This window comes from Penicillium longicatenatum (assembly GCF_028827895.1).
Source record: "Penicillium longicatenatum strain IBT 33135 chromosome Unknown contig_1_segment0_segment0, whole genome shotgun sequence".
Lineage (NCBI taxonomy): Eukaryota > Fungi > Ascomycota > Eurotiomycetes > Eurotiales > Aspergillaceae > Penicillium > Penicillium longicatenatum.
In genome coordinates, this window is record NW_026643119.1 from 243,111 (window position 1) to 270,007 (window position 26,897).

General features: G+C 48.6%; 12 protein-coding genes across 12 annotated transcripts; 7 read left to right on the forward strand and 5 right to left on the reverse strand.

The window, feature by feature from the left end:
* Positions 1 to 2,009: 2,009 nt before the first annotated feature.
* N7484_000865 (aromatic ring-hydroxylating oxygenase subunit alpha) lies at positions 2,010 to 3,320 on the forward strand (the record flags this gene model as incomplete). The annotated part of the gene is made up of 2 exons (XM_057111285.1): positions 2,010 to 2,836; positions 2,906 to 3,320. The coding sequence occupies 2 exons, from the start codon at positions 2,010 to 2,012 to the stop codon at positions 3,318 to 3,320; spliced, it is 1,242 nt and encodes a 413-aa protein (XP_056976022.1).
* A 1,581-nt stretch (positions 3,321 to 4,901) lies between these two features.
* On the reverse strand, positions 4,902 to 5,978 carry N7484_000866 (zinc-binding alcohol dehydrogenase family protein; the record flags this gene model as incomplete). The annotated part of the gene is made up of 1 exon (XM_057111286.1): positions 4,902 to 5,978. The coding sequence occupies one exon, from the start codon at positions 5,976 to 5,978 to the stop codon at positions 4,902 to 4,904; it is 1,077 nt and encodes a 358-aa protein (XP_056976023.1).
* An 810-nt stretch (positions 5,979 to 6,788) lies between these two features.
* On the forward strand, positions 6,789 to 7,643 carry N7484_000867 (alpha/beta fold hydrolase; the record flags this gene model as incomplete). The annotated part of the gene is made up of 1 exon (XM_057111287.1): positions 6,789 to 7,643. One exon carries the CDS (start codon positions 6,789 to 6,791, stop codon positions 7,641 to 7,643), a length of 855 nt encoding a protein of 284 aa, XP_056976024.1.
* Positions 7,644 to 8,579: 936 nt separating this feature from the next.
* On the reverse strand, positions 8,580 to 9,582 carry N7484_000868 (SDR family oxidoreductase; the record flags this gene model as incomplete). Its single annotated transcript, XM_057111288.1, has 3 exons — positions 8,580 to 8,669; positions 8,735 to 9,267; positions 9,324 to 9,582. Coding segments are annotated over 3 exons (882 nt in total), but the record flags the coding sequence as incomplete, so codon positions are not given.
* Positions 9,583 to 10,135: 553 nt separating this feature from the next.
* Positions 10,136 to 11,290, forward strand: N7484_000869 (uncharacterized protein; the record flags this gene model as incomplete). Its single annotated transcript, XM_057111289.1, has 5 exons — positions 10,136 to 10,348; positions 10,400 to 10,459; positions 10,510 to 10,606; positions 10,655 to 11,048; positions 11,101 to 11,290. 5 exons carry the CDS (start codon positions 10,136 to 10,138, stop codon positions 11,288 to 11,290), a joined length of 954 nt encoding a protein of 317 aa, XP_056976026.1.
* Positions 11,291 to 11,326: 36 nt separating this feature from the next.
* N7484_000870 (bZIP transcription factor) lies at positions 11,327 to 12,847 on the reverse strand (the record flags this gene model as incomplete). Its single annotated transcript, XM_057111290.1, has 3 exons — positions 11,327 to 11,418; positions 11,468 to 12,380; positions 12,449 to 12,847. 3 exons carry the CDS (start codon positions 12,845 to 12,847, stop codon positions 11,327 to 11,329), a joined length of 1,404 nt encoding a protein of 467 aa, XP_056976027.1.
* Positions 12,848 to 13,791: 944 nt separating this feature from the next.
* On the reverse strand, positions 13,792 to 15,800 carry N7484_000871 (potassium channel family protein; the record flags this gene model as incomplete). Its single annotated transcript, XM_057111291.1, has 3 exons — positions 13,792 to 15,442; positions 15,497 to 15,701; positions 15,785 to 15,800. The coding sequence occupies 3 exons, from the start codon at positions 15,798 to 15,800 to the stop codon at positions 13,792 to 13,794; spliced, it is 1,872 nt and encodes a 623-aa protein (XP_056976028.1).
* A 1,007-nt stretch (positions 15,801 to 16,807) lies between these two features.
* N7484_000872 (ubiquitin-like protein ATG12) lies at positions 16,808 to 17,495 on the forward strand (the record flags this gene model as incomplete). The annotated part of the gene is made up of 3 exons (XM_057111292.1): positions 16,808 to 17,057; positions 17,178 to 17,377; positions 17,436 to 17,495. The coding sequence occupies 3 exons, from the start codon at positions 16,808 to 16,810 to the stop codon at positions 17,493 to 17,495; spliced, it is 510 nt and encodes a 169-aa protein (XP_056976029.1).
* A 73-nt stretch (positions 17,496 to 17,568) lies between these two features.
* On the reverse strand, positions 17,569 to 18,695 carry N7484_000873 (3-methyl-2-oxobutanoate hydroxymethyltransferase; the record flags this gene model as incomplete). The annotated part of the gene is made up of 2 exons (XM_057111293.1): positions 17,569 to 18,189; positions 18,240 to 18,695. 2 exons carry the CDS (start codon positions 18,693 to 18,695, stop codon positions 17,569 to 17,571), a joined length of 1,077 nt encoding a protein of 358 aa, XP_056976030.1.
* Positions 18,696 to 20,203: 1,508 nt separating this feature from the next.
* N7484_000874 (putative GABA permease) lies at positions 20,204 to 21,896 on the forward strand (the record flags this gene model as incomplete). The annotated part of the gene is made up of 4 exons (XM_057111294.1): positions 20,204 to 20,435; positions 20,489 to 20,656; positions 20,714 to 21,786; positions 21,843 to 21,896. The coding sequence occupies 4 exons, from the start codon at positions 20,204 to 20,206 to the stop codon at positions 21,894 to 21,896; spliced, it is 1,527 nt and encodes a 508-aa protein (XP_056976031.1).
* A 249-nt stretch (positions 21,897 to 22,145) lies between these two features.
* On the forward strand, positions 22,146 to 24,152 carry atg15 (triglyceride lipase ATG15; the record flags this gene model as incomplete). The annotated part of the gene is made up of 2 exons (XM_057111295.1): positions 22,146 to 22,331; positions 22,383 to 24,152. The coding sequence occupies 2 exons, from the start codon at positions 22,146 to 22,148 to the stop codon at positions 24,150 to 24,152; spliced, it is 1,956 nt and encodes a 651-aa protein (XP_056976032.1).
* Positions 24,153 to 25,912: 1,760 nt separating this feature from the next.
* On the forward strand, positions 25,913 to 26,795 carry N7484_000876 (CFEM domain-containing protein; the record flags this gene model as incomplete). Its single annotated transcript, XM_057111296.1, has 2 exons — positions 25,913 to 25,996; positions 26,061 to 26,795. The coding sequence occupies 2 exons, from the start codon at positions 25,913 to 25,915 to the stop codon at positions 26,793 to 26,795; spliced, it is 819 nt and encodes a 272-aa protein (XP_056976033.1).
* Between the last annotated feature and the right edge of the window lie 102 nt (positions 26,796 to 26,897).

Genomic DNA, 26,897 nt, shown 5'->3' on the forward strand with positions numbered 1-26,897 from the left:
ATGCCAAGTCCGTCCGAGGGGGACGAAAAACTGACCGCATACGATCACAACAGTGGGGACAATGACGTCGACTTCAGCAGCCTTCGAAGTTTAGGCCCACACTACGGAGTACATATTTCCTGCTAATCAAAAATCTTGTTTACCACAAGATCCGACTATTATTTTCACGGTAATAATGACAAAAATGCTTTGTTTCAAGGTTCCAGGCAAACTATACTTGCCGATCGACTGGATGAACCTGGGGTCCAAATCACCGCACGCAAAGAACCGGGGGGGCAAGGAGGTCCCCATTAATCTTCAGCTTTGTCCAATTTCACGTTATCTTGGGCCATTCAGTAACATCTTACGCTGACCACCGCGATGGATATTCAATTCTCACAAGCATTTCCGCCTGGTTCCACTTTCACGCCCGGCGAACAACTTTCTGATCAACTAGGGAGGGTTGTCCTCACCATGGGGGTAGCCTCAGGGATCGGATTTGGCTGAGATCTACATCGCAGGCCAGTCCGATAGAAATGCGACAGTTGCCACCCTGTCTATTCAGCGTGCAGCTCCCCACAGCAAGAATGGCGGGTTAGTCTTACTACACCTGCAGCCGCAAGTCCCGGTTCTGTTCGCGTCATCTGGACAAGCAGCCTGGTTAAAGAATTCTCCGCCCCACCAGAAGGTATGATTATGAAAGACCTGGCCAACTCTCCTCAAGATTCCATCGGCGACTAGACTGCCTGTAAGATCGGGAATTGGTTCCTGGCCGTGGACATGGAACGCCGGGATGATGAGAGTTGGATTATCAGCGTGACACAGAACCTCCGAGGCAACAAACCCCCAACCTCTCCGGAACACGCGCGTAATGAAGCTTCTTCCCTGGCCTTTGCTGTAGAATCTTTTCTTCATTGCCCATGCCCCTCTATATGCGGGGTTCTCGCCCGATCTGGGCTTGGAGAACCATGGTGTTTCATATGTCATCCCGTGAGGCCGACTTCACCTTGACCTAGCGGAGAACTTATAGCGTGCCTTGAGAACAACAGAAGATGTGGAACGGGTCGTGCAACTGAATTTTGGGGGCTCGCGAGGAGATAACCAAAAATAATGGGTGGTTTAGAACCAATGATCCGGCGGCTTGAACATATAAGGGAGTTGCACAAAACAATAATCGACTACCAGCACATTCACATGTCGTTAGGGATAATTGTTGAGCAGGTTGATCGGCCTATGATATTGATTCCCTGCCTTTCATCATTCTGTGTGAAGAAAATGAATTGTCTAAGTGGGCAGAATGGTCTTATCATACTGTCGCTCTGTATGCGAGATTAGGCAATGCTGATTGATAAACATGAAAACCAGATAATGAGCCTCGAGATACTTCAGGGCTTTTTTGGGAGATTGAACCCCTCTGCCAACAAACAAAGAGCGGTCGACTTCTGTATATACGTAGCCAATCGGGTACGCTTCCGTGTTGAGAACCTATGGATATCCAACCTAACTTGGCAATCATTCCCAATCATGACTGGCAATTTACGGATTGGCTGGGATGCTCTTATCGATTGATCTAGATTTGCCACTTTAGATGGCAGATGATCGAATTTCAAGGTTCGAACCGACAAAGGTCGAGATCTATTCATCATCAGACGGGCAGTTTTATTGTTGTGGATTATGCACTACGGACTCACACATGCCAGTATGGTTTCAATCTGTCGAGTGCATAAGATCTTACGGGTCTAGTAACTGATCCTCTTTTCAAGACCGCATAGAAGCTTAGTAAAATGCAAAGGGTTGATGTTCTGGTCTCGGGAACGGAACCCGTTCATCGGTGGATTCCATTGCCTATATTGGGGCTTATCGGCGGGTTACTTTACTATGTTGAACAATGGGCTTCCCACCTGACCGGAGCAAACAATAGGATCCGTGTCAGATCAGATGGACTAGAATACATATAAGGCCTGCCATGAACCTTAAGATATGAGCAGACCAATGCTTCATAGATATCTTCTCGCATACCTTGTACCACCATGACCACTATGCTGCACTATCTTGGCTTCGGAAACAAAGCTCCTTCGAATAAACCAGTGAAAGATTCTCCAGTCCGTGCTTTGCCTGCATCATGGTACAAATCTCCTGAGATGTACGAGCTAGAGCGCCGTGCAATCTTTTCCAAGAGATGGCTTTTTATCACCCACAGCTCGCGAGTTAAGGAAACAGGTGATTGGCTCCGCTATGAGATCGCGGGCTTCGATTTCATCATCACTAGAGATCGACAAGGAAATGTGAATGCCTTCCACAACGTTTGCAGACACCGCGCATACCCAGTGGTTGAAAAGGAGGGATCTGGCAACTCCAAAATCTTATCCTGTCGTTATCACGGCTGGTCCTACGGTTTGAATGGCAAACTCGCCAAAGCGCCCGGCTACAAAGACCTGGACTTCAACAAGGACCAAAACAGTCTATTCCGGATACATGTCAAGGTTGATGTCAACGGATTTATATGGGTGAACTTGGATGCGAACGAGGTCCCAGAAATCCCGTGGGAAGAGCACTTCCGAGACGTCGATACGCAAGAGCGTTATCAGGAATATAACTTCAATGACTATGACCTGGATCATACTTATGAGTTGGATGGCCAGTATAATTGGAAGATCCTGGCGGATAACTTCAATGAATGCTACCACTGCCCCACAACCCACCCTGATATTCCCGATTTTCTCAATCTCGATTCCTTCGACAGTGACCTCAAGGATGGACATATCCAACATTATTGCATCTCGACTCCAGAGCAAAAGGCAAAGGGCCTTTACACTGCCAGTACATATTATTTCCCAATTTCCGCCATGGTTGTTTCGTATGTGCCGCCACCCCCTGGAGTACTAGGCAATTTCCACTAAGCACTCACTAACGCATAATGCACTAGGCCACACTTTATCATGGTCCAAAAATTTCTTCCCAAAAGCGCCAGCTCCTCCAAGATGTCATACGAAATCTACCGGAACAAAAACTCCGGCGATGCTGATTTCCACACGATTAGCGACATGTATGAGCGCGTCATGAGGGAAGACAAAATTCTCTGCGACAGTGCACAGAAGAATCTCGACCGGAACGTTTTCGTCAATGGGGAGCTGCATCCTAAATTCGAGAAGGCTCCGCTCTTCTTCCAGAGCACTGCTCGCGAGATTATTACGGAACATTTTGAGCGGGAAAAGGCTCAAGGGCGGGAAATCTGGCCGGCAAAACAAAAAGTGCCATGTAACTCGCAGGTCAGTGACAAAGATGAGGAGATTTGTGCTGCTCTGAGCTGTGGAGCCCAGAAGGAAATCTTGGCTTGGTGATCACATTTAATATATCCGGTCAGGTAGCTTGATTAATTGGCGGAACTTGGCAGCTTAATAAGGGCATGTTTGTGTTATTTAGATGAATTGACTTGTTTCCATTCTACTATATTCTGAAAGTAGTTCATGCGACGATGAAACTGCTGCTACCAATTTTGAAACCCCAAAGGCCACGCAGGACCATCTTCCAATGCTTGTGTAATGTTTTCCTGATATATTGTTCTTATATTGTTCACTAGAGATAATGGGATTCACAGAGTACTCGGCGTTGAGCAGACCGTATTTACCGAAGCCATTGCCCATACACATTACGTATTATATTATATAGTTTCAAAGATGATATATCTAACTAGGAATTAGCGGTGTACTCTCATTTCCCTACCCTAGGCGGATTACTGCACCAATGGACTCGAAATGGCAATGGATGGATCTCGGGCTAGGGCCGATCGAGTGCTTGAGTCCCGATCTGTGATCTCCCAAGGCAATGGAAAGTGGGTCGAAATCTACAAGAATTTATTATCCTGAGAGAAGACGAGTAGGTCATTTCCCTTTAAATATCCAGAATTTAGGAATTAACGGAACAACTAGGATACTGGCAGTGATGAATTTTGACGACGACAATTCTTGAGTGGCATTCGGATTTGAGCCTAAATTCCCACGGATAACTTGGAATTCCCCGAAACGACCGGGGCCAGAAAACGTCATGTATAAAGCTCGTTGGTCTCGGGAGCTCTGAGGCCATCTCGGGCACTTCATGAATTCGGGTTCATTCCGATTGCAGAGTGTCATCTTCTCTTTTAGACTAAAGCTTATTGATCGAAGCAAGAGTTATTTTATTTCGCTTGGACAATCCGGGCCAGACTGGAAACATAAATTTTATCAAGCTTGGTGTAGTCGACCCGCGTTATCTTATATACTAGATGCGAAGTGTACCTAGTAAGGTGGCTCCAGTAACCTTGATCGTACCTCAACAGTCATATACCTAGTCAGTTGGGCAGTTGATCAACTAATCCGTAGGTCAGGGTGACTTGTTGCGGACCTGGCCTGACGACTCTCTGGGACAAAGCTACACTTTTGATAATCACCACCACCACGTTCATGTTCCTCTTCCTGTCTCTCTTCCTTATAGCCTGGGTGCTTGCAGCCAATTCTTCATTCTGTATTCTCAGCGCATTGCACTGACTGTACTTAGACGGCAGACTTTGCTAGATCGAGGGGAAAGCAATGCTATCAAATAGTCGCATTGTCAAAGAGACTGTAGGCACAAGGCTTAGGCAGTGTAAGCATAAAGATTTGCAACGGGAGGCGGCAGACCTCAGATCCTTGGAAAAGCAAATAGTAAAACTTGGATAGGAACTCTCCACCCCTCTAGCGAGCTTATCTTTACTTTTCATCCTTTTGGTACCGGGCCAATATTACGCTTGGCCAGCTCTCTTTGATATATGTGCAATAAAGCTTCATCCAATTGCACCGAGTTATCAGCAGTAATGATTCGGTAGAAACAATAGCTTGGAGATACAAAACGGGCAAACAGGAGTGAGAAGAACATGTTGTCGGTGACGAAAGTTGCGACAACTGCGATCACTGGAACTCGACTACAAGCTTTGTGCCTCGACCTTCTCCCTTGCGAAGTGTCTCGAGGCCTTCAAAAATATCCTTGAACCCGCCTTTTATGGTTGTGATAGGTGGGGGTCTCAAAACACCAAGGCTCAATGTGGACATATTACCATAGAAATTGGTAAGAACCTCGCGATCCGTTGGAATTACCGGGAATACGGGGCCAAGAGGCGCCATAAGCTGAAACGCACGACCGAACACAGTGTACACCATGAGAAAAGTATAGGTGACGTTTGCCCTCTTTGGCTTTCCTTGGTCAAGTAGCGTGACCACCTTGCCCTCTCGTAACACTTCAGCACAAAAGGTGGCCGAACTGCCTTCAGAAAAGCAGTCCAAAGCTTTTGTAATATTTGGATAGGCCTTCTTGATCTCGTCAATAGATGTGGAGGTCCGGTAGTCATATACTGCGTCGGCACCATAACGCTTTGCGAGGTCAAAGGAACGTGGCGAGGCCGTTGCTACCACTTTGTATCCTGCTCTCTTGGCTAATTGAATAGCAAAGAGGCCGACATTCGAGCCCCCTGAGTAGATGAAAATGGTCGGATGGTCACTCTGAATGCTGCGCTCGCTCTCAATGTCCGCCCCGGTAATATCAAGATACGCAAGACTCAGCATCGCGGTAGCTGCGGGAACTCCAAAAGTAGTGGCTTCACCTAAGGTCATTTCGTCCGGGACCTTCCAAGCCAAGTCTCCATCGACTTTCACGTACTCTGCGAATGAGCCAACGTCGGGATACAAGCCACCGTGAACAAAGCCAGCGATTCTGTCTCCGACCTTCCAGCGCTGCCCCGAATTCCTGCCGACCCGAGCCACCTCGCCCGCATAGTCGCAGCCAATAGCAGAATTGCGTGGGGAAATGAAGTCGATATCTTTGAAGTCGATCGGATTCAGCGCGACTGCACGCACCTTCACCAAGACCTCATCGTCGGTGATGCTTGGAATCGAGACATCCTTGACTTGCGCGCCCTGCCCAAGCGGACTACCGAGAGCAAAACTCAGTAGACGCCTAGGCAAGCTTCGATGAGTGATTATAGCTTGCATCTGGGCGGATTGATATAGTCTGGCGGGTGTACAGGACTGGATTGTATGAAAAGTGTTTGCGGAGAATAACGTCAATGCAGCGAGCGAACAGAACACCCAAACTCAAAAATGCTGTCCAACAGGTCGGACGAACCTCAAGCCGACGGGACCAAGGGATGAGCACTAGGTCAACAGCCCACGATTTGGATTTCGAGAGCGAAAAGCAAAGAAATCAGAAAGCCTAAACTGTAGTCGCATCCAGCAGCTACTAGAGACAGTGGCGAATGTAAGTATTATATATTATGATGCTTACAAACCACCAGTTTACCGGAACGTCGATTCCACGTTGACATGCTAATCTATAATTCAAGGGGAGGTCAAGGAGGCGAGTAAGTTCACGGTCAACTGAGGAGTTTCCACGGAACTGCCGATATATGTGGAGCCTCGGGCCGTCACTATACATAGTTTGGCCGGGAATGATGAGTCAACTGTCCGATCGTCCTACTAGGTATCATTTACTCTCTCATCTACCCGACTCCGAACCTGAAGATGGGATTACTAATTTTGTTTCGACTTAAGTGGGGTTTGCGTCATATGCGAGTTCTCCTTGATGACTATGCTGAACTCAAACTGATCCGACCCGATGTGACAACCAAGAAAGGACAATGACCAGGTTGCGGAACTTTCAGTGGAGAACCTAAGGCAGTCAGCAGGCGGACACCTGCCCTATAAAATATACAAACTGTTCTTGTCTCATGAGATACCCTCCTCCAGTATTTATCCTCAACGCAACTGATTTACTCGCAAATGCTCTTTGAACAAACCACTGCAATGTCGACCCTCCAAATCGTTCCGACTTCTTTTGTCTCCGTCAATGGACTAAGAATAGCTTATCGGCGCTTTGGAGCAAGCAGTCCATTACCTTTGGTCTATGTCAACCATCTGCGTGGTAGCATGGATACTCTCGATCCGCTTTTGTTCAACAGCATCGCCAAAAGTCGCGAAGTCATTGTCTACGACAGTGCTGGTATCGGACACAGCGAAGGAACTGTGCCGGACTCCGTTCCCGAGATGGCTGAGGTGGCTGTCAGCCTGCTCGCTGCGCTTAAAATTTCAAAGGCCGATTTCATTGGCTTCTCCATGGGTGGTGGCATTGTACAGCATATTGGATATTCGTATCCTCAAATTGTCAACAAAATGATCCTGGCCGGCACTCAACCTGGAATCGGTGAAGGTGTAGCTTTGCCTCCGCAGGAGATATTGGAAAGTGCTGGAGCAAACAACGATCAGCCGCCAACGGAGGAGGATATGATGTACCTGTTCTTTTATCCCTCCGAGACCAGCCTCGCCCTCGGCCGTGCATGGTGGAAGCGAATCCACGAGCGTAACGTTGAAGGTGAATCCCGGAAGTCATATCTTACTGGAACTGGGGTTCAGTCGCAGCTCGCTGCCATCTTCAAATTCACCACTGAGGCTCGCAACTTCGATCGTTTGGCAGACATCAAAGCCCCAGTTCTTGTCACCAACGGCCACACGGATATTATGTCGCCCACTGTGAACAGTTTCATATTACAGCAGAGGATCCCTAATGCCCATCTGCATATTTACCCTGACGCAGGGCACGGGCATCTCTTTCAGGTTCCAGAGCTTTACGCGAAGGAGCTTGAGCTTTTCTTGAACAACTGAGTCTGTTAGTCTTGCAGCACATCCATTATAGCATTCGTTTGTGACTCGGTAGCGGCTGTCTACATGTCGAGAATTGAGGGCATATGTTGTATAGGACAGTGCTAGTGAACCCTCAAGAGCCTCGGAGAAAGTGGTGGGTGCAAGGATGTGCTGGTGAGTAATGTAAAACTTTTTTTTATGGTTATGGTGGAATTGAACAATTTGAGCTCTTCTAGAATATCACTGTGTTGCAATTGTTCCTTGAATATCCCGCATTTGGCAATGTCTGAGATAAAGCTGCAGAGACTGCTGATACAAATTGGGCAGCCTGCTGCACACATAGAGACGATATATTCATGGCTCGCTATTTGTCTGTCCAGTGGATATTGGTCACAGCTTCATTTCCGAATCTCACCACCGAATTCCGCACTACAGACCGTGCCGCGGCGAGCGAAATCAATATAGTCTTGTCTTCGATGACAGCATACGTTGGGTTTCACATCAGCATAATGAGACAGTATCAGCATTTCTAATGGCGCTCGAGCACCCCTCAGTATTAAACCTTAGCAGATGTATGTTGGAACTCAGGTGCTTCGAGCCTTGCAGGTTCAGCGCATAGTAAGATATACAACATTCACGGTCTTATGAGTAATTAGATAGTGAGCTGTGTTTCAAGAATCGAATAAAGATAGAGGCAAAGTTTGAAAGCTCTGTCATTCTCGATATTTTCAAACTTGAGACAGGAGGCTGCTTAAGACAAAGAGATGAACGAAAAGAGCTTAAAAAAAAAGACTGGAGAAAACTTATGTTGCCTGAATATGTGTGTGAATGTAAACTTCGATTGAAGCGCCAGAAGTGAGCGTGAGTCACAAAAATGGACCACAAAAGAAGACACTTAACAAATGCTGCAATAAAACAAAAAGAAAAAACACCAGGATGGAGCGGACGCAATTACCTTGTCTTCTGGTGATCTTGTTCGGCCTTCTCCGCTTCACGGATCTTGTTCGTAATATCCGGCATGTGAGCGACAGGAGGGAGCAAGGTATCCTGAGTGTGTAAAGTTAGCATATAGAATGGGACTGGTGCCCATGGAATGGCGGGGAACTACTTACCCATATAGTCGACCAGCCAAATGTTGAAGCCAGCCAAGTCATCAAAGCTCCTCCCCCGGACCAAAGATGCTTCTTGGGGCTTGATCGAATTGCGTTATTGACCACGACCTCGGCATAGGAATTGACATCTGTAGCATTTTTATCCACCTCAGTTCCAGCCAATGTTGGCTCAATCACATCCTTTGCGGGATAATAGAGGGATTTCTCGGGTAGACGTGGTGCACTTCGAAGGTTGTCGAAGAACTTGGTCTTGATTGCACCAGTAGTTACGAGGATTGCACGGACTCCCCAAGGAGAGAACTCGATACGCATCTGATCGGTTATGATAGCAACTGCAGCTTTGCTTGCATTGTAGTATCCCTGCCATGGGAATGGCATTTTGCCAAGCACTGACCCAATGTTGATAATCGTTCCTTTGGAGGAAATCAAAAGTGGCGCAAACGCTTGAGTGACAGTCACGACAGCGAAGACGTTAACATCAAACATATCCTTGGCGACTGAGACATCTGAGTCCAATAAAGGCATGCTATAACCTATCGAAGGGTCAGTGGCTTGCCACAAGCAAACTACTCTGAAGCCGTGAGACTACCTGCGCCCGAATTGTTGACCAGGTAATCTAAATATCCGCCCGTCGCAGCCTTCACGGTTGACACTGCTTTCTTGATTGACTCTTCGTTGGTGACATCTAATTGTACAATATCGAGATTCATGTCCTTGAGATGTTGGATTTTGGCGGGGTTCCGAGCGCTGGCGAAAACTCGAAAGCCCTTCTTGTGAAAGGTCTTTGCAAGAGCGTCACCTATTCCACCTTCGCTGCAACCTGTAATGAGAACTGTCTTCTGAGCCATGTTCGTGGTGAATTATTGGGAGCGTAATTCTTTGAAGGCTCAAAGCAAAATTTGGTACTGGAACTGGATGTATAGAACATGCACGGAGTTCCTGAGCAATTCAAGAGAATTTTGTAGGAACCTTGGAAGGAGTGAGCCTCTACCTACTCCAGGGCTCCGGCGACTGAGTGCATACCTGGCAATTCTTCCGAAGCTTAGCAATCATGCGCTCATCAAAATCTCCAATCAAGTGGAGCTCATTTCAATAGCAGAGACCAACCCACTTTAGATGCCTGGGTCAACGGTCGGGTTGATAACAAATCATTCCGGGCTCCAATTTCTTGCCCACATATGTTATCAAAGATTAGTGCGTTAAGGTTCCAAGGTCGCAGGAAATCATACAGGTTTAGTGTGTTTGAGAAGAGTATATGCACGGGAAAGAGAGATTTGATGTCTGACTGCAAACTGGGGGCGGGCGTGTGTCAAACGCGTCCGTTAAATACACGCACTCTCGCGAGTCTCGCCCCTCGCGATTCCCACTTCTTTTCAACCCTAAGAACTGCCACCATTCACCATGTCCCTAATAAGATCACACAGCCGGTGGCCTGGAGGCATCCCCTCGTTCGTTCGCCGCTACGAGGAACCCGTGGACCCAGGAAATTTTGATGCCGCCTCTCGTGCATGGAGACATTTTGTTCGTGATCAGTGGGTCAAAGGCGACGCCTCGGATCAACAGAAACGAGCTTTAATCGAACGCTGGGCAACAGCAGACCAACAATTTCGCGATGTATGCCTATAATTTGGAAGAATTCTTATTTCTCCACTGACGCCAAGACAGAGCTATCAATCTCGAGCACCAGAGGATGAGCCTAGTTTTTTTGAGGATCCCGAACTTGCAGTTTGAAATATCTTCTACTATTTGACTTGCGGTTCTAATCTAGAGTATAGGACCTAGACTTTGCAGGAAATGACGTTCAAAGTTTCTGCATGGTCTACTTATGCACCACTGAATTGACCCCCGAGAAAGAAGCCCTGCTAGCTAAGTGTATCTTGGGTTTATTCCCATGGGAAGAAGGCTAGGAATTTCTCGCAGACGAAATGATAATGTTTCCCCCCTTGGAAGATAATCAAGGGGATATTCTTGACACGTTCAAGTTCCATCAAAGTGTCGCCCGACCCGACTTCCTTGATATGCACATGGCGCTCGATGGAACCGTACTTTTCAGGGACCGCTATCCCAAGCTCATTATCGATGACCGGACCCTTGAGACCGGACTGGGGCTTTGGGTTGACTTTGCAACGAACGGCATCTACGAGAAGGCCTGCCGGGCTCAAATTATGATGGAGGAATTCGGCCACTTTTATCGTGATATCGGTCCGGGAAATCAGATCCCAATCGAGCAGGCGCTGATATACATCGAGTCACGGTCAATATACCAAGGCCGCGATCGAGATACAGATCCAAGAGAGATCTTGGAGGATGAGCCGTGAGTCTGTCCATTCTTGGTTACGAGATGGTGTGTATTAATATGTGCTTAGAGTCGATATGCGACGGCCGCTCGTGGAAATCTACAAAGGGAGTGAAGTCGATCTAGTGGATGACTATGCGCCAGGCTTTCGCGAGGCGGAGAAGCAGGGTAACGGCTTAGCGATCGGATATGGTTTGGAACAGATACTTGTGAATGATGGAAATCCCCTGACTATCACAGATCATGGAAGCGATCATTAGATGCCATTAAGGCTCACGCACATAGATTTATCAAATTCATACTATAGTCGAAAAGTGTAAAGCCTCCTCCACATGATTGCGTTGGAACCCAGGTGTCCGACCCAGGCAAACTCCTCTGCTGATCAACGCTACCAAGGTCAGAACACTGTAATCAATACGGACCAAGGGCAGACTTACCTGATATCAAACGCGAAATATTGATATTGGTCTGCTTTTTCGAGTATTTTGTTGGCTCACCGGCGGACGCAACCAGGAGCACATTCCTTTCTCGAAGATATCCCTCTAGATCTTGCAAGTCAAACCAATCCCCTTCTAGTTGCTTCCTTAAATCTGCTGTGACGAGTGACAAAGGGTCCTCTACGGTGCCCCATGTCTGGTAAACGGGCGAAAATGTACCCGTTCTCCCGTCGGGATAATGTGTTCCCACGCCTCCCAATCTAAATAGGGGAACTTCCTCCCATCCATCCAGCGGCTTTTGGCTTACTTGAGCATATAATTTCGCTTTGAAGTAAGACGACAGGCGTTCGCGGCTCATCATACTAAAAATGAGCCCAAAGGGCCTTTGGAGTTGATCCAAGCCAATAGATGGATTGCATAGGCCGAGATATCCCTGGTAGAGCGACGTTAAGAGCAGCCTTTCAATGAAATTGGAAACCTCTATAATCGACACCCCTGATGAGGTGGCGGTATATGGCATGACAGCACTTTTAAGGTGATTTGATTCAGGACCATTCTGGGGCAGGTGTAAAGGGATGTTAGGTGACGGGAGCTTGATTGTTGGCACTTTTGAGGCTGAAGGTGAGTCAATCGTCTTATTAGAGTCAATTGGTACCTTTATCTCGTTGTCGAGGCTTGCTCCTGATGCCCCAGAAAGGAATATCTTCATTGTGTCACGTAAATTCGCCGTCAGCCCAGGGTGTGATCTAAGCACTCCGCTTTGGACCAGCTGCTCACTGAATGACAGCATAGCAGAGCTCATTTTCTCCATTGACGTCTCCAAATTGGAGATGCGGCTTTTGAGGCCTTCGACTGTGGCTTGCTGTCGTGAACGATAGGCACGTTGTGCCATGCAAGTTTGCATACGACGACGCTGTCACCGAAGTGGTCCTGTTAGAACGCTCAAAAGAATTGACGGAGGTTGACTAATAGCATACGAACCTCTCTAGGACTTTCCTTGCTATCGTCAACTTCTTGTGGTGTTGTACGATTCTTCGCTGGTGCAGTTTTCTTCGGTCCATGTCGCTGGCGTTTCTGTGGTCGCGGTGTCGTGGGCTTAGAGACGGATGTTCGGTTTGTGTTTGTCCAGTTCAAGTTAGATGCGAGCTCGAAAGTGGTGTCGCCCGAATTCAGTGATGGCGTATCAATTTGAGCATTTTGCGAGTTATTTGGTTCGGGCAAGGGATAGGAGCAGGCTGAGAGCAATAAGTTGATATCGGAGGTCGCCGACTCCTGTGATAATGGGCGGCTGAATTCAAGTAACGATGTGCTTTGATGAGAATCCACCCAATTGAAGAGAGACAGGTCACTAGCTAGCCGCGGTGATGCTTGTTGGTCCATAATGTGAACAATATGGTCATGTATAAGCTCAGAGCGAAGTCAAGCGATAGGCTGCCAGCCAGGAGTAATTATCACTGTATCAGAAATCAACCAGCGCTGCCAGACCTCAATCAAGGAATTGGATGTTATTAGAGAGACGGTTGCAAGCTTAGTGGGATGAAGGCTAATCCTACCACGGGCGACGGACGAACAGCTTGCCGCGTGGCGACAACGTTTAAGCTTGGCTCGGCATGATCACTCATCATCCCGTTTGATGACGCAACGAATAAACTCACCCACAGTGGGGCAGGCGACCGGGCGGGACGGTGTAGCCTGAGACATCGTAGTATCTCCAATTTAAGGATGAGGTTTCTTGTTCTACGTTATCGGTCTACGAAGAAATTCAGGGAAATTACACACAATGAAGGAAAAGATGCGGTATTGGGGAGAGCAGAAAAAGAGGAATTATGTACAAAAAGCTTAAAGAATCGCTTTTTATACCCTAATTTTACTAAAGCATACGACTTAAAAGGGGAGGGAATGGAAATCGGTTTCGGAAATAGAATTATCGATTCCGATTTAGAGTCGGAAGCCCACAGGAAACGTAGCGCATGCAGATTATAAGACGTGTATAATTTGATTGAGATTATGGAAGGGCTCACCGGTATGAAGATCGGAATGAAAGAAGGAAGAAAGGTTGTCAACACTATCCGTGCCGCTTTTGCTACTTGGCCTAGTTGGGAAATTTCGAACTCATCGACATTATACCAACGCCGAACAACGCCGTTGTCCCGTGGGGCTGGAAAGAAAGCTTCTTGACTCTCATATAAGGGCTACATGATTACAATAAAACCCTTTGCCTACGGGGCCTCAGGATCTCAAGGACACATAAAAAGTTCTAGATTCTTAGGGCTGTTCTCTCATAATCGTTCGCTTCAAGGACTCGATTCACAGGCCACAGTTCATTAAATCGTCTCGAGAAGCTCCTGTCGTGAGTCAAGGGAAAGTTTCTTCACTAACAAGGTTACCATCCATAATACCTCCACGTTCCTCTCTGATATTTCCTTTTTACGATCCTTGAGTATACTTTCCCTCATTCTTTCAGACTTTGCGGGCAGGAAAAGGGGCAGTAGCTCAGAAAAGCTGCCAGTATCGTCTTTGGACTCAAGCAGAGGAATGATTCTCGCCCACCTACAACAAAGCTCTTCCTGATGTTCAAGCGAATCATCCCTCATCACTGATATGAGGTCTTCAATCTCTTCGAGAACCATCAGTCGACAGCGCATTTCTGCCCTCTTAGCCATAATTCGGTGTGGCCCTTCCCCAAACGAGTCGCTTGGCTCAAATTCCACGTGCGTCGTTGGCAGGCCTTCTGTGGGCTTGAAATAAGCCTGGTTTCGTCTCTCTATATCGATCCCAGAGTCACATAGATCCAGGTTTAGAGGATTGTTTGTCGTAAGAGAGCCTGAGGTCTTCCGGGAACGATGCATATACTCATGGTCGTGCTCACTCGTGCCATGTCTGCGAAACACGTGTCGTCGTACCCAACGAGAGCACAGCGACAGCCAAATGTGGGAAATGTTACCGATCACAGTGACCAGATTGGTTAGAATTGGAATGGCTAGTAAAGACCAGAAGATGAAGAAGACCTTGCCGAAATTGCTCGTGGGGAACAGATCCCCATACCCGATTGTGGTGAGGGAAGCGTAGGTGAAATATAGAGCCACAAAATAAGTCCAATTGGCTTCCTTCTCAGAGTGGCAAAATACAGCCGCACTGACAAACCATAGAACAAACCATGCAGCTAAGAATAATCCTAGATCAGTCCACCTCGTTCTTCGATAGAACGTAGATCTGGCGTTGCGTATTTCGATGATCTCTTCGCATTTCGGGATAGGGTCTTTGACTAAAGGGAATCGAGATTGCAAAACTTCAGCTGTTGATGTATCATCGATTGTTCTCTTTGAGTCTGCGGTACGAAACTCTCTTTGAGATTCCTCGATATGACGCTGAAGTTTGATTTCCCTCATCTGATCAGTAAAAGATACCACGGAGGTGATAAATAGACCCAAGCTGGTGATCCCCATAGTCGCGAAGGGAAACAGCAAGCTGCGCCCCAAATGAGTCTTAGGGGCAAGATTCCCAATACCGATGGTCAAGAGGGTGTAGTCGGTGAAGTAGAGAGAATCTATCAATGACCAGCCTTCAATGTCGCTGTATACGGCGGCCTCTCCGAGAAGCAAAATGGCAAAGCTAGTGACCCTGAACAAGATACTTGTGCATTCGATCTTTCGCCTATCTGCTGGACTGAATGTAGATCGGTTCAAGCTGACTATGTAGATGGAGAGCAGAACCGCTGCCAGAATGAAGAGACCGGCGGATATGACCCCGGCAAAGAAGTTTTCGGTAAATATGAGAGCGTGGTGAGACTGGACCAGTCGATGTTTTCGAAACGCAATCCCGACTAGGCTAAACAGAATAGTGGCTGAGGCGAGCCAGCCGATCACAGTCACCATGAACCCCTTGATCGGGTCAGCGTGTATGGTCATGGTGAGTAGGTATGCTATATAAGCGATGATAGCTAAGGCTAACGAAGTAGCTTTGAGTCCAGTATCCCTGGAACTGTCATTAAATGGATAAAGCTGGAATAATGAGGTGAAATACTCTTACCAGCTAGGTGTGCGTGGCTCTGATATTGACCCATCTGTCGAAACACTCTGCAGCCATCCTTTCCCAAGCGCACAGATGTTGAACATCAGAGCCATCACGCAGAGGGCACCCTTCCTATCTTTCAGTGACTTGTTAAGGTAGATCGGTAAGGCATATTTGGCATACCGCAAGGACAGGCAAACCCGTCGAGGCTTCCCACCAGTGACTGCTAGGTTTAGAAAAGCCAACGTCTACAGAGAATTAGGATATCAGCTTGCCTTGTCCTTGTCTGATTTCTCGTTGACGAACGCTGTGATGTCTCCATGACTCGATGGTTCAGGTACTTTGGTCTTCTAAGATCTTGAGTATTGTGGAGTTTTTGGGGACTCAAAGGCCCATACCTGAGGAACGGCCTGCGACGCGATCGATCGCCTAGTGTCGAGTCCATGATAGTACTATTGGCCATCTCCCGTATTCGTGACAAGGTTGAAAATTATGATCACTTCCTCCGCAACCCATGGTCCCACAAGGTCAACCTTGGGCGGTCGCACCAGCAACTTATTGATCCCTTCTCGGTCGCGGCAGCAAATCGAGCACTTAACACGGTTCAGATTGTCTAAGACGGAGCAGAAACATGACAAAGTCAAGTGGTCCAGGCTACGCTCTTCATATCAAGTCGTAAGTTTTCTGGGTAAGCAAATGTTGTAGGTGCGGCGCCTGGGTGGCAAATGTAGGCGTGAACCCTGCCATGGATTTACGTGAGCAATAACAAGGTCGCAGCAGCTTTGAATAACACCAGTCTTCTTCACGCATGATCTTGTTGCCTGGTATTTTCAAAGGGAATTTTGGATAAAGTTAGACAAGGGCATGATAGAGCTCTGACATCTGTTCCTGGAAGTTGTCGAGCCCTCGATGAATGTTGACTGTCGTCACTCGCATGCAGTCTCTTCAGTGTTAGAAAGGATGACATTTCCTATACATGCTTAGAAGGTATTCCGTGGTCAGTTAGAAGTTAACTCTTCGAGCTACATGTCCATATTTCATCCGGGGCACTACGACAGTGCATATCGCTCCATTCCGTTTCCAGTCTGTTTGGGTGCGGGATCGGTAAACGAAGATGCGCAGTCGAACGGTCTTCACTTCCGCAGCAGACCTAGCAGCGTTTGGTGGAAATATGAGATTTGTGCTGTTCTTCTTGGACCTGAATGTTTCCAAATTTAAGTTCGGGCTACAATCATCGGGAGCGGACTTGCAGTACAATCTTTCCCCACCTGCTCCACCAACACCAGCCATCTTCAATATTCGAGCCCCTCAGGAAAAAAGCACTTCTCCATGGATCCATCATCTCCTTTAGAGCGCTCTCCGCACAATTCCCCCGCCATTCCATCTACCTCGAGTAGCCTCAGCTATCGTACAAGTCCCGGTCAACGAGATTCATCACCAAGCATGGATGCTCCCATTCCCGACGATCAACATGGCGCTGATTTACCCATGAATATGACCGCATCAGTCATGCTGACTGGACTGCCTCCCGATGCCCATCAGGCTCTTGCGGATGTGGAACGTATCGATAATCGCAAAGGTATGCACCCCGCGCTTCTATATTCAGGCCCCCACGTCGCCCACTCCGTGCGCCACGCCCATCTTTACTTGGGAGACATTGTATCCCTTTTCATGTTATTGATTATTGACGTGGATCTAGTCACTGTTCGTTTTCAACCTTTGCCTTCCGCGCCGATGCTCAAAACCCGAGTCTTCAAGGTCAGCGCGTCGCAGAAGTTCGAAACGGTGGTCAAGTTCCTTCGCAAGAAGCTAGACTGCAAGGACACGGACTCGGTTTTCTGCTATGTTAATAGCGTCTTTGCGCCCGGCCTCGATGAGGGGGTCGGTGGGCTCTGGAGGGTAAGATCTACTTCAATCTCTAGCGAGACGTGCGATCACTTCTGACAAGGATCTACAGTGTTTCAAATCAGACGATCAATTGATTGTCGCCTACTCAATGACGCCGGCATTCGGCTGAGCGTTCAACATACTGCCCAGCACGAACATGAATGAGCTTATGTACAAATGATGACCATGACATTATACAATCGTTAATTTTGATATTGTGCATTCACCTCCTTCTCAAACTTCGCCAGTTCCTCCGGAGAAATGGGATATGTGTATTCCTGTGAAGGAAAAGCGCGACTTTTGACTTCGTCGCGATATTGTACGATTCCCCGCCTGGCTTCTCCCCATACATCGGCGTATTTCTTGACGAATTTCGGCACGAAGCGACCGGGCTGGAAATTTCCGGTCATATCCACTTGGACAAGGACCTGACCTGAGCATCCATTACCGGCACCAATGCCGATTGTCGGGACCTTGAGCTTGCTCGTAATAAGGGCAGCAACCTCCGCGGGCATTGCTTCGAGGACAAACATGCACACTCCGGCCTCTTGCATGACTAACGCATCGCGCAACAGCTTCATTGCACTGGTACATGTCTTTCCTTGGACTCGGAAGCCACCGAGTGCATTTTGTCGTTGCGGTGTAAGGCCTACATGGCCAACGACGGGGATCCCAGCTTGGGTGATCCGCTTGATAGTCGGACCCAACTCCTCGCCTCCTTCGATCTTCACACCATGCACACGACCCTCTTTTACCAAGCGAAGAGAGGATTCGACAGCTTGTTCCGGGCTCACCTCGTATGAGCCCATAGGCAAATCACCGACCTGGAGATATCAGCTCTAGTCCGTGCCAAGCAAGACCGACGGCCACTTACAATGAATGCACTCTTTGCGCCGCGGACAACGCTCCGACAATGCATAATCATTTCCTCCATCACGACCTCGGTTGTGTTTTCCAAGCCCATCGACACCATCCCCAAGCTATCACCGACTAGCACGATATCGATCCCAGCTGCATCAGCAACGTGGGCGGTGGGGAAATCATGGGCTGTGAGCATAGCAATTGGCTCGCCCTTCTTATAGAGGTTTTTTAATGTTTGGAGGGTGACCTTCTTTCGCGTATTGGGCGCACTATCCGGGGAGGAGTAGGAGCTATATCGGATTTGAGTGGAAAGGTACGAGGACGGAGATGGGAGGGACGTGGAGCGGGGGGCGAGGGTGTTCGTCTGGCGTCGTCGATGAGCAGCGCGAAGTGCGCCCGTCCTGGCGACGGACACGGCTGTACAGACCGACCGTGAGAGCGCCTGCTTGGTCAATCGAGGGGCAGCCATAACGGCGAAAGCTGCCGGAGCGGGGCGGAAATGAAAGATAGCAATAAATCAAAGCAGCTGAGTCAAGCTTAAAGGAAGCTACAGAGGCGCTTGTCTTTGTGCCTAAGCTTCGAGAATCCCGTATGTTATGCAGGCGATAGCAAAAGCTATGTCGCGACAATGACCTCACCAGAAGCCGAGGCAACTCGGTACACCACAAGAAAAGAAAGGAAGTTGTATTTAGTCGACGGAATCCAACGCACAGTCGACTAATAAATCGTATCAATTTTCCATTTGTCCGAACAAACGTGCTGGGTTATGCGGCGTAGACGAGAGCATCTCCATAAAAAAAAAAAAAAAGGTGACGCCGTTCGGAATTGACTGCTATCGGCAAAAATGCACCGCTAATGGCGAGGAGCTCGATCGTATCGGCGTTATGGTATTTCACACCTGTCACGTAATTTTGGTCCCGCCGTGCCTGTGGTAGTGTGAAAGAGCTTTACCCACTCACACAATTGTATTCCTCTGGTAATCGGTGTTTCTGCTCTAATTTCGGATGTCATCTTATAGTCAAAAATGTATATTTAGCATCTTTTTGCTTCCATGTAGGTTTCCTCCATCTCTAAAAGCACCTCAAGCGTTCAGGACATTCGGTTTGTCTCGGGTTTAGGCGGCTGGCATCGAAATTCTTAACATCTGAACATTGAAATCTCAGGTGATTGCCTACAAACCTAGGTATCGACGCGAAGGTTGTCTTTCGACTTGTAAACCCCAAGGAGTTTGGTACAGTATCAAGGTGATGGCCTAATTGGTTTTGGTGACGGTCAATATTGCCAGCGCGTCTCGGATAGACACCAGAAATATATGTTGAAGAGAGCGACAATGACATGGAAAGAAACTCACATCTAATCTCATTGCCATTAACATTGCTTACCTATGGGCAGATGGTCCTTCATATGCGGTGGTATTTCCCACATCTGAGTAATATTTAGAACTGCATTAGACCCCCGGAAGCAAGAAAGTTAAAACCCACCGACATGTCTTGAAAACAGGACATTAGGAGCGTTTTTGCGGACGGATTCACTTAACAATGACTACGTGCCCGAGTATGCATCTGATGACAATATCTTGATAGAAACAATCTTCTAGAAAGTCCATATAGGTAAGCCCTTCGGATAGACATGCTGGGTTGAGCAGGTGAATGAGAACCCGGGGAACCCGAACCATTCCCATTTGGGTATATATCTGAGATGGACTCCAAGCTATCACTGAGCCCCAACACCTTATCAGCACAGTTCCCGTCTCGTAATCTTTGTTTTCCTGAAATCCATGCCTTTGATTGGACAGAGATTTTTTCGAGATTCTATAGCCGAGTATCAAGTGTACATGATGGGTTGGCAGCCCCGAGTGGCAAGGAGAGGAGATAACAGAAGAACGATCATCCGTCATACTAATGGCTGAGACTTCACCTTAAAGGAAGGGCAAAGCTCCGGAGCTTGAAGGTATCATATCCTTCTTCATTCTTCACTATGGGTGCGAGTACTATGAAGCCCGTGGCAGATGACCAAGAAAGCGTGAAGCCCGCTTCGACCCACCAGCTGGCTCAGCGGTTCTCCATACTTTCAACTCTGGCTTTGGGGTTTAGTATGACAAACTCATGGCTAGGATATTCTGCTACTTTTATTACACCGTTGGACATGGGAGGTAGTCCGATGGTGTTCTTCGGTCTCATCGTCGCATCGATTGCATGCTGCATTATTAGTAGGTCATAAGAAGCAACCATGTTGGACTGAGGAGCTGACTTTGGAATGAAGCTGCTGGATTAGCTGAGCTGGCCTCTGCCTTTCCTTCTAGTGGTGGACAATATCATTTTGCATACATGGTGGCATCGCCCAAGTATCGCTCCCTCGTTGCCTTCCTCATCGGCTGGCTGAGCATTGCTGCATGGTGTTTGACCAGCGCCTCAACAGCCATCGTGTGTGGTAAGATATCAAATGCCCACAAGAGTCCCTCCCACTAACGCCTCTGTTGCTCTATAGCTCAAATGGCCGGCAGTCTTGCTAGCATCTACCATCCTTCTTATACGGCTGAGGCCTGGCACACATACCTGATATACCTCCTGATCATGATTCTTGCCACCTCTATTGTTTGTTTCACCCCAAATGCAATCCCTAGAGGTGAAATCGTCCTTCTCTGGTGCAGTGTCGCCGGCTTCGTGGCAAGTTTCGTTACGGTCCTGGCCACCCAACGACATCCACAATCTGCGAAATCCGTATTCACCGAGTACAAGAACGAGTCCGGGTGGAATGATGGGACTTCTTTCGTTGTCGGACTAGGAACGTGCATGTATGCCTACCTTGCCATCGACGGTGCAACACATATTGCTGAAGAAGTCCCTTGTCCAGCCAAGAATGTACCAAAGGCCATGGGAATGACGATGTTAATTGGCATGTTTACGGTCATCCCCTGGACGATCGCCTTTTTGTTCACTCTCACCGACATTGATGCAATTATCAGCTCGGCCATCCCCATCCATACTGTGTACGACCAAGCAACCAATAGTGAAACTGCAGCCACTATTCTCACGGTGTGGATTCTCTTCATCTACTCAGGGGCACTGGTCTCCTGTATAGTCACTACTGGGCGACTCACCTATGCTTTCAGCCGTGATGGAGGCCTCCCCTTTTCTTCCTTCTTTAGTCGAGTCGATTCCAGAAACCAAATCCCCATCAATGCAACCCTGGGATGCTTTGGCTTTGTCAGTCTTTATGGACTCATCTATATCGGATCCACCACAGCGTTCAACAGCTTTATCTCGATGTCGATCATGTCACTGAACATCACCTACGTTGCACCACAAGCAATTGCAGTCTGGCGCGGACGTGACAGCGTGCTGCCGGAGCGCCCATTCCGTCTTGGACGTTATGTTGGCAATTTCTGTAATTGGTTCAGCACCCTATGGGTAGCATTTATATCAGTGATGTTTTGTTTCCCGACCACAAACCCAACTACAGTCGGGAGCATGAATTACGTCAGTGTGGTACTTGTGGGTATCTCGGCTGCGATTTTTGCTCTGTGGTGTGGTGGGAAGAGAAAGACTTTCGTTGGTCCGGTAAGTGGAAAGTCGTGTCCATCCTTGTTGAGCCAGGGGAACTGACGAATAAGCAGGAGACAATTATTGAAGGGACTGCTCCAGGTTACACGCGCGAGTCGGAGGAATGAGCACGGGATAGGGAAGAATCCGGGGTTATCCGTTTAGCAGTAGGATCCACAGTATAAACCAAATTCCAGGCACCGATGGCGCACTTAGACGCGAACTTGTGACCGGGATCCGTCGTACTAGTCCTCTTTGGGGCAAGGCCGTAACGTGACGCCTCACGTGCGAGCCCCCCGCGATAAGCTGATAGCCCTTGCCCCATCGTCATAGCATAGCCCAGACTGCCCAGTCACATCTCAACCTACAATATCATCATGCCTCGTTCAAAACCAAAATTTCGAGGGCGGCAGGGCTCGACCCTGGCTGGCCTCCTCTTGTCAGCAGTGCTGCTTCCCGAGGCGGTGTCTGCAAACTATCACCTTCCCTTTCAGCAAGCTCCCATCCTACCGCCACAGATACCGTTGGGAGAGGCAGAACCCCCGTCAGAAACCCACGAGTTTGTAAGTAACTCCCAAAGTATATAATATGGGGACGATCTAATAGCCTTTTAGTCCCTTCGCCATATTTTCCATCGAAGTTCCTTTGAGCAGCCCGAACTTCATGCGCGACTAGACATTCGCCCCGATACTCGCCTGTTGGCTCTCTCCGAGGATGGCACCGAGGAAGAAGCTATCACGGCACTCACCCCCTTGGTCGCTAGCTCCAGGCCTCTCACTATACAACGCTTGGCGGACCGTCGCAGGTCAGTTATTGAAGAGCACATGGCTGCTGCTCGGTTGTCGGGTGGGGTAGAGACCATGTCGCCCTCGGAATGGGTCATGGACACCATTCCAGGTCCAAACGTCACAGACAAGAACACTGTTCTCACCTTTGCTAAGATGACGGCAAATGATTATATTGAAGTACCCGGGACTGGGGAGTGGGAGACGATCCATGGTCAATTCAACTACTCTCAAAGCTTTGGATGGCAGAAAGATGGCCTTAGAGGACACATCTACGCCGATAAGACGAACAGCACAATTGTCATTTCCTTGAAGGGCACTTCGCCAGCCCTTTTCGATGGTGCTGGCACCACTACGAATGACAAGAATAACGATAATATTTTCTTCAGTTGCTGCTGCGGACAAGGAGGATCATACCTGTGGAGACAGGCCTGCGATTGTCAGAGTGCAACTTACACAGCCAATTTAACCTGCATTGTGGAGGCCATGACTGATGAGAATCGGTATTATAAGGCTTCCATTGATCTTTATACCAATGCGAGCGCCCTTTACCCGGGAGCAAACGTGTGGTTGACCGGGCACTCACTAGGTGGCGCTATGACTAGTTTGCTTGGTCTCACATTCGGACTACCGGTTGTCACTTTCGAAGCCGTACCTGAAGCGCTGCCAGCAGCTCGCTTGGGCCTTCCAAGTCCCCCAGGGCATGACTCACGGCTTCCGCAGACCCGACAGTACACAGGAGCCTTTCATTTTGGACACACGGCAGATCCAGTTTATATGGGCACCTGCAACGGCATCAACTCAATCTGCACATGGGGTGGATATGCCATGGAATCTGCATGCCACACCGGTCAGATGTGTGTTTACGATACTGTGGCCGATAAGGGCTGGCGCGTAGGCATCGGCACTCATAAGATCAAGAATGTCATCTCCGATGTCCTGGAAGTATATGACGACGTGCCACCATGTGCACCCGAGGAGGAGTGCTATGACTGCGTGCTCTGGAAGTTCTTCCGCAGCAATGGCTCCGAAGTCACTACTACGACGACGACGACGACCGCATTGCCCACACTTACCCGAACTGAAACATGTAGAACTCCGGGCTGGTGGGGCTGTCTTGACGATTCGACCACTACCACGCCTACGCCAACCACCTCGACCTCCACTTCCACTTGTAAAACACCAGGCTGGTTCGGGTGTAACGACGAAACCACTTCTACGACCAGCACTAGTATCACATCAACATCCTCAACCACAACCTCGACTTGCAAGACTCCCGGCTGGTTTGGGTGTAATGATCCTACCACAACTACAGCTGCTGCTACCCCGGGGCCTACAATGATCACGACAATGCCGACGGCGACTTCAACCATCTGTCATCATCCCGGGTGGCTCGGTTGCAATGATCCCACGACCACGCATCAGGTGCCGGCATCTACAACGTGCTCAACCCCGGGTCTGGTATGGGGATGCTGGGACACGCCAACCCACACTCCCGCTATCACTCCTCCACCCACCTCATTACCCGCCACCACAACACCCGCCCACCCCAAGACATGCACTCACAAATTCTTTTTTGGATTGATCTGTCTCGACTAAAGCAATCTATGGAACAGTTTATCCTTCACCTTTCGCAGATTCATTTAAGAACATCCGCGAATGAGATGGATTTGAAATTGATATATACACAAGAGAATACGATGGTGCGAAGCATTTAAGAATTTGGGTTTTTCTGTCAATATCCCTTTCATTTCGGGTGCAGTTTCGAAAGCGTTACAGTTTTGGAGTAATCACATTTTTCAGCCTACTTAGAGTTAGGCTAGGCCATGTTGGTTTTTGGTAATACCATGAATATTAGACAATGCATTCATTTCCGATATAATATTATGAATCCAATCAAGCGCAAAGCAGCTGGTGCGAAAAGGAATCGGTGAGTTGAGCCCCTTGCATCAACCGCGGGAGCCACGCTTTACCGACAAATGAAATGAGAAGACCTAGTCTACAGAGCTAGCAGCTTCTTGCTTCTTTCTGCGCGCTGCTTCCTGCTGAGTGACATGCTTGCAGGGCACCTCTGCTTGTGGACGCGTGGCTTTATGCCATTGCAGTCTGGAAACTCAAAGCCAATCGTCTAGACTCTCCAGACCTTTGGGGATCCACGCCTGCACGTCTTCCAGAGTGCATCAACGTGCCAGGACACGGACAATGCAGCGTCAGCTTTCAATTTCGAAATTGCCTCCTGTCGACAGGGGTAAATAACCAGGACAAAAGCAAGTACAGGTTCGTATTCCGATGTGAGGGTCAAATTATGAAGATGATCTTAATATGACGGACCTCGGTGTCTGGGGAGTTCTGAATGAAATTGAGACAAAACAATATTCAATTGAACCAAGGAGTGTGCTGTTCCTCACGACCCAAAACAAGCCTTGAGAACATGCGCGCGATACAGCAAACAATGTGGCAGGGCATCATGGTTTGCGCACACTGGCGGTGACGTCGAAGATTCAATAGTGCGATCGGGGCCCTTCCGACCTGATCTATCTCGCGACTATCTGGCTGCGTTCCAAGGATTTACGTTGCCCGACGATCTGGGACTGCCGATCCCCAGCGCCACTTGAGATCATCTTCTCTTTGTCTAGTGGTCGCATTTCTGGTAATTGAAATCGGATGCTTGACCAATACCGTGCGTCCCAACGTGCAGCTTTGAAAGGCTCAAGAGCCCCGTAGTCGAATCGAATCCTGCAGCCTACACGATACATCATAGCTCGCAAAGCTTTGCCCTCGTCCAAGGGAAATCCCTGAAAGTCAAATCCCGAGCCCAAAGGGTTCCACAGGGGTTTTGGGTGATTCGGACGAGCCTATAGGATCAACCTTGCGGTGGGGCTTATTAGAGTGTGAGCTACCTCGCTGCCGATCAGGCCCCAATCGAGATCTGGATCATATGTTTATGATTTCATTTCTTCTCCCCACAGGGTCCGTGGGTACGTCTTCTTGCTTCAGCCACGTTGGCTGGGTAGCACCGATGCAGGACAGCAAAGCCAAAAAGCAAAATAGAGGGAGTGGAGACCAGACCAGGCAATCAACACGGCCGATCGGCCTGGATTACAGCTTGTCGACCGAGTGTTTTTATTTTCGTTGCTGTTATTTTCTTATTTCTCTTGATCATTTCCCCACCCGGTACAGTTCTAGTGGATACATGCAGCTTGGCTTCTGAGCTGGATTTTTCCGTTCCCCTTTGTTATAAAGAGACTCAACACACCGCAGGTGGCATTGGTTTTTTTCCCTCTCGTTACCAACCATTTTTCACCCTTGATTCCTGCCAAGCTCCTAAAACTACCTTATTTTCATATCAATCCGACATAATGAAGTCATTCGCTGTTGCTATGGCCATGCTGGCCGCCACTGGAATGGTCTCCGCCGCTGGCGTCTCTGCCTCGGATTGCGCTGTAAGTCCCTGAGCACGTCATCATGATTTGTTGGAACTATGCTAACAATTGATTTCTCTGATAGCAAATGTGCATCTCCAACATGAAGGCCAAGGCCTCCGAGCTTGGATGTACCTCCGGTGACTTGGACTGCCTGTGCAAGTCCCAGGACTACTCCTACGGTATCCGTGATTGCACCAAGCAGGCTTGCCCCGATGACGATGCCTCTACTGTTCTCTCCATGGCTTTGGAGAGCTGCCCTAGTACGCAATTCTATCTATTGAAAAGCATAGACCATGTGGCTAACAATAAATCCGCAGGCTCTTCCACTGGCTCCAGCACTGGATCTGGCTCTGGCGCCACAACTGGCTCTGGCAAGAGCTCTACTGGTACCATGACTGGTACCATGACCGGCTCTTCCACTACGGCTTACACCACTATCACCACCAGCGTCTCCGGTGAGCTCACCACTGAGACCAAGCCCATCAGCACTGGCACCAAGACCGGCAACGCTGCCGAGTCCACTACTATCACCACCTCGGTCTCCGGTACCCTGACCACTGAGACCAAGGCTGTCACTGACTCCATCACCACCGGTTCCACCATGATCACCACCACCGTCTCTGGCACCCTGACCACCGAGACCAGCGCCGTCACTGGTACCGAGACTTCCACCGGCTCTGGCTCTGGCTCCGGATCTGAGTCCACCAGCGGTTCTGACTCTGCCCCGTCTACCAGCTCCGGCGCTGCTCACCCCATGGCCACTGTCGGTACCGGTGCTTTCGGTGTTCTCGGTCTGGCTGCTATGATGGTCCTGTAAGGGATCTTCTTAATAGGACTTGACTAATGGGTGTAATGAGTGAGTTTCGGATATGGATATGGAATAATGAATATGGTATCTCTATAATGTCAACCTAATGAA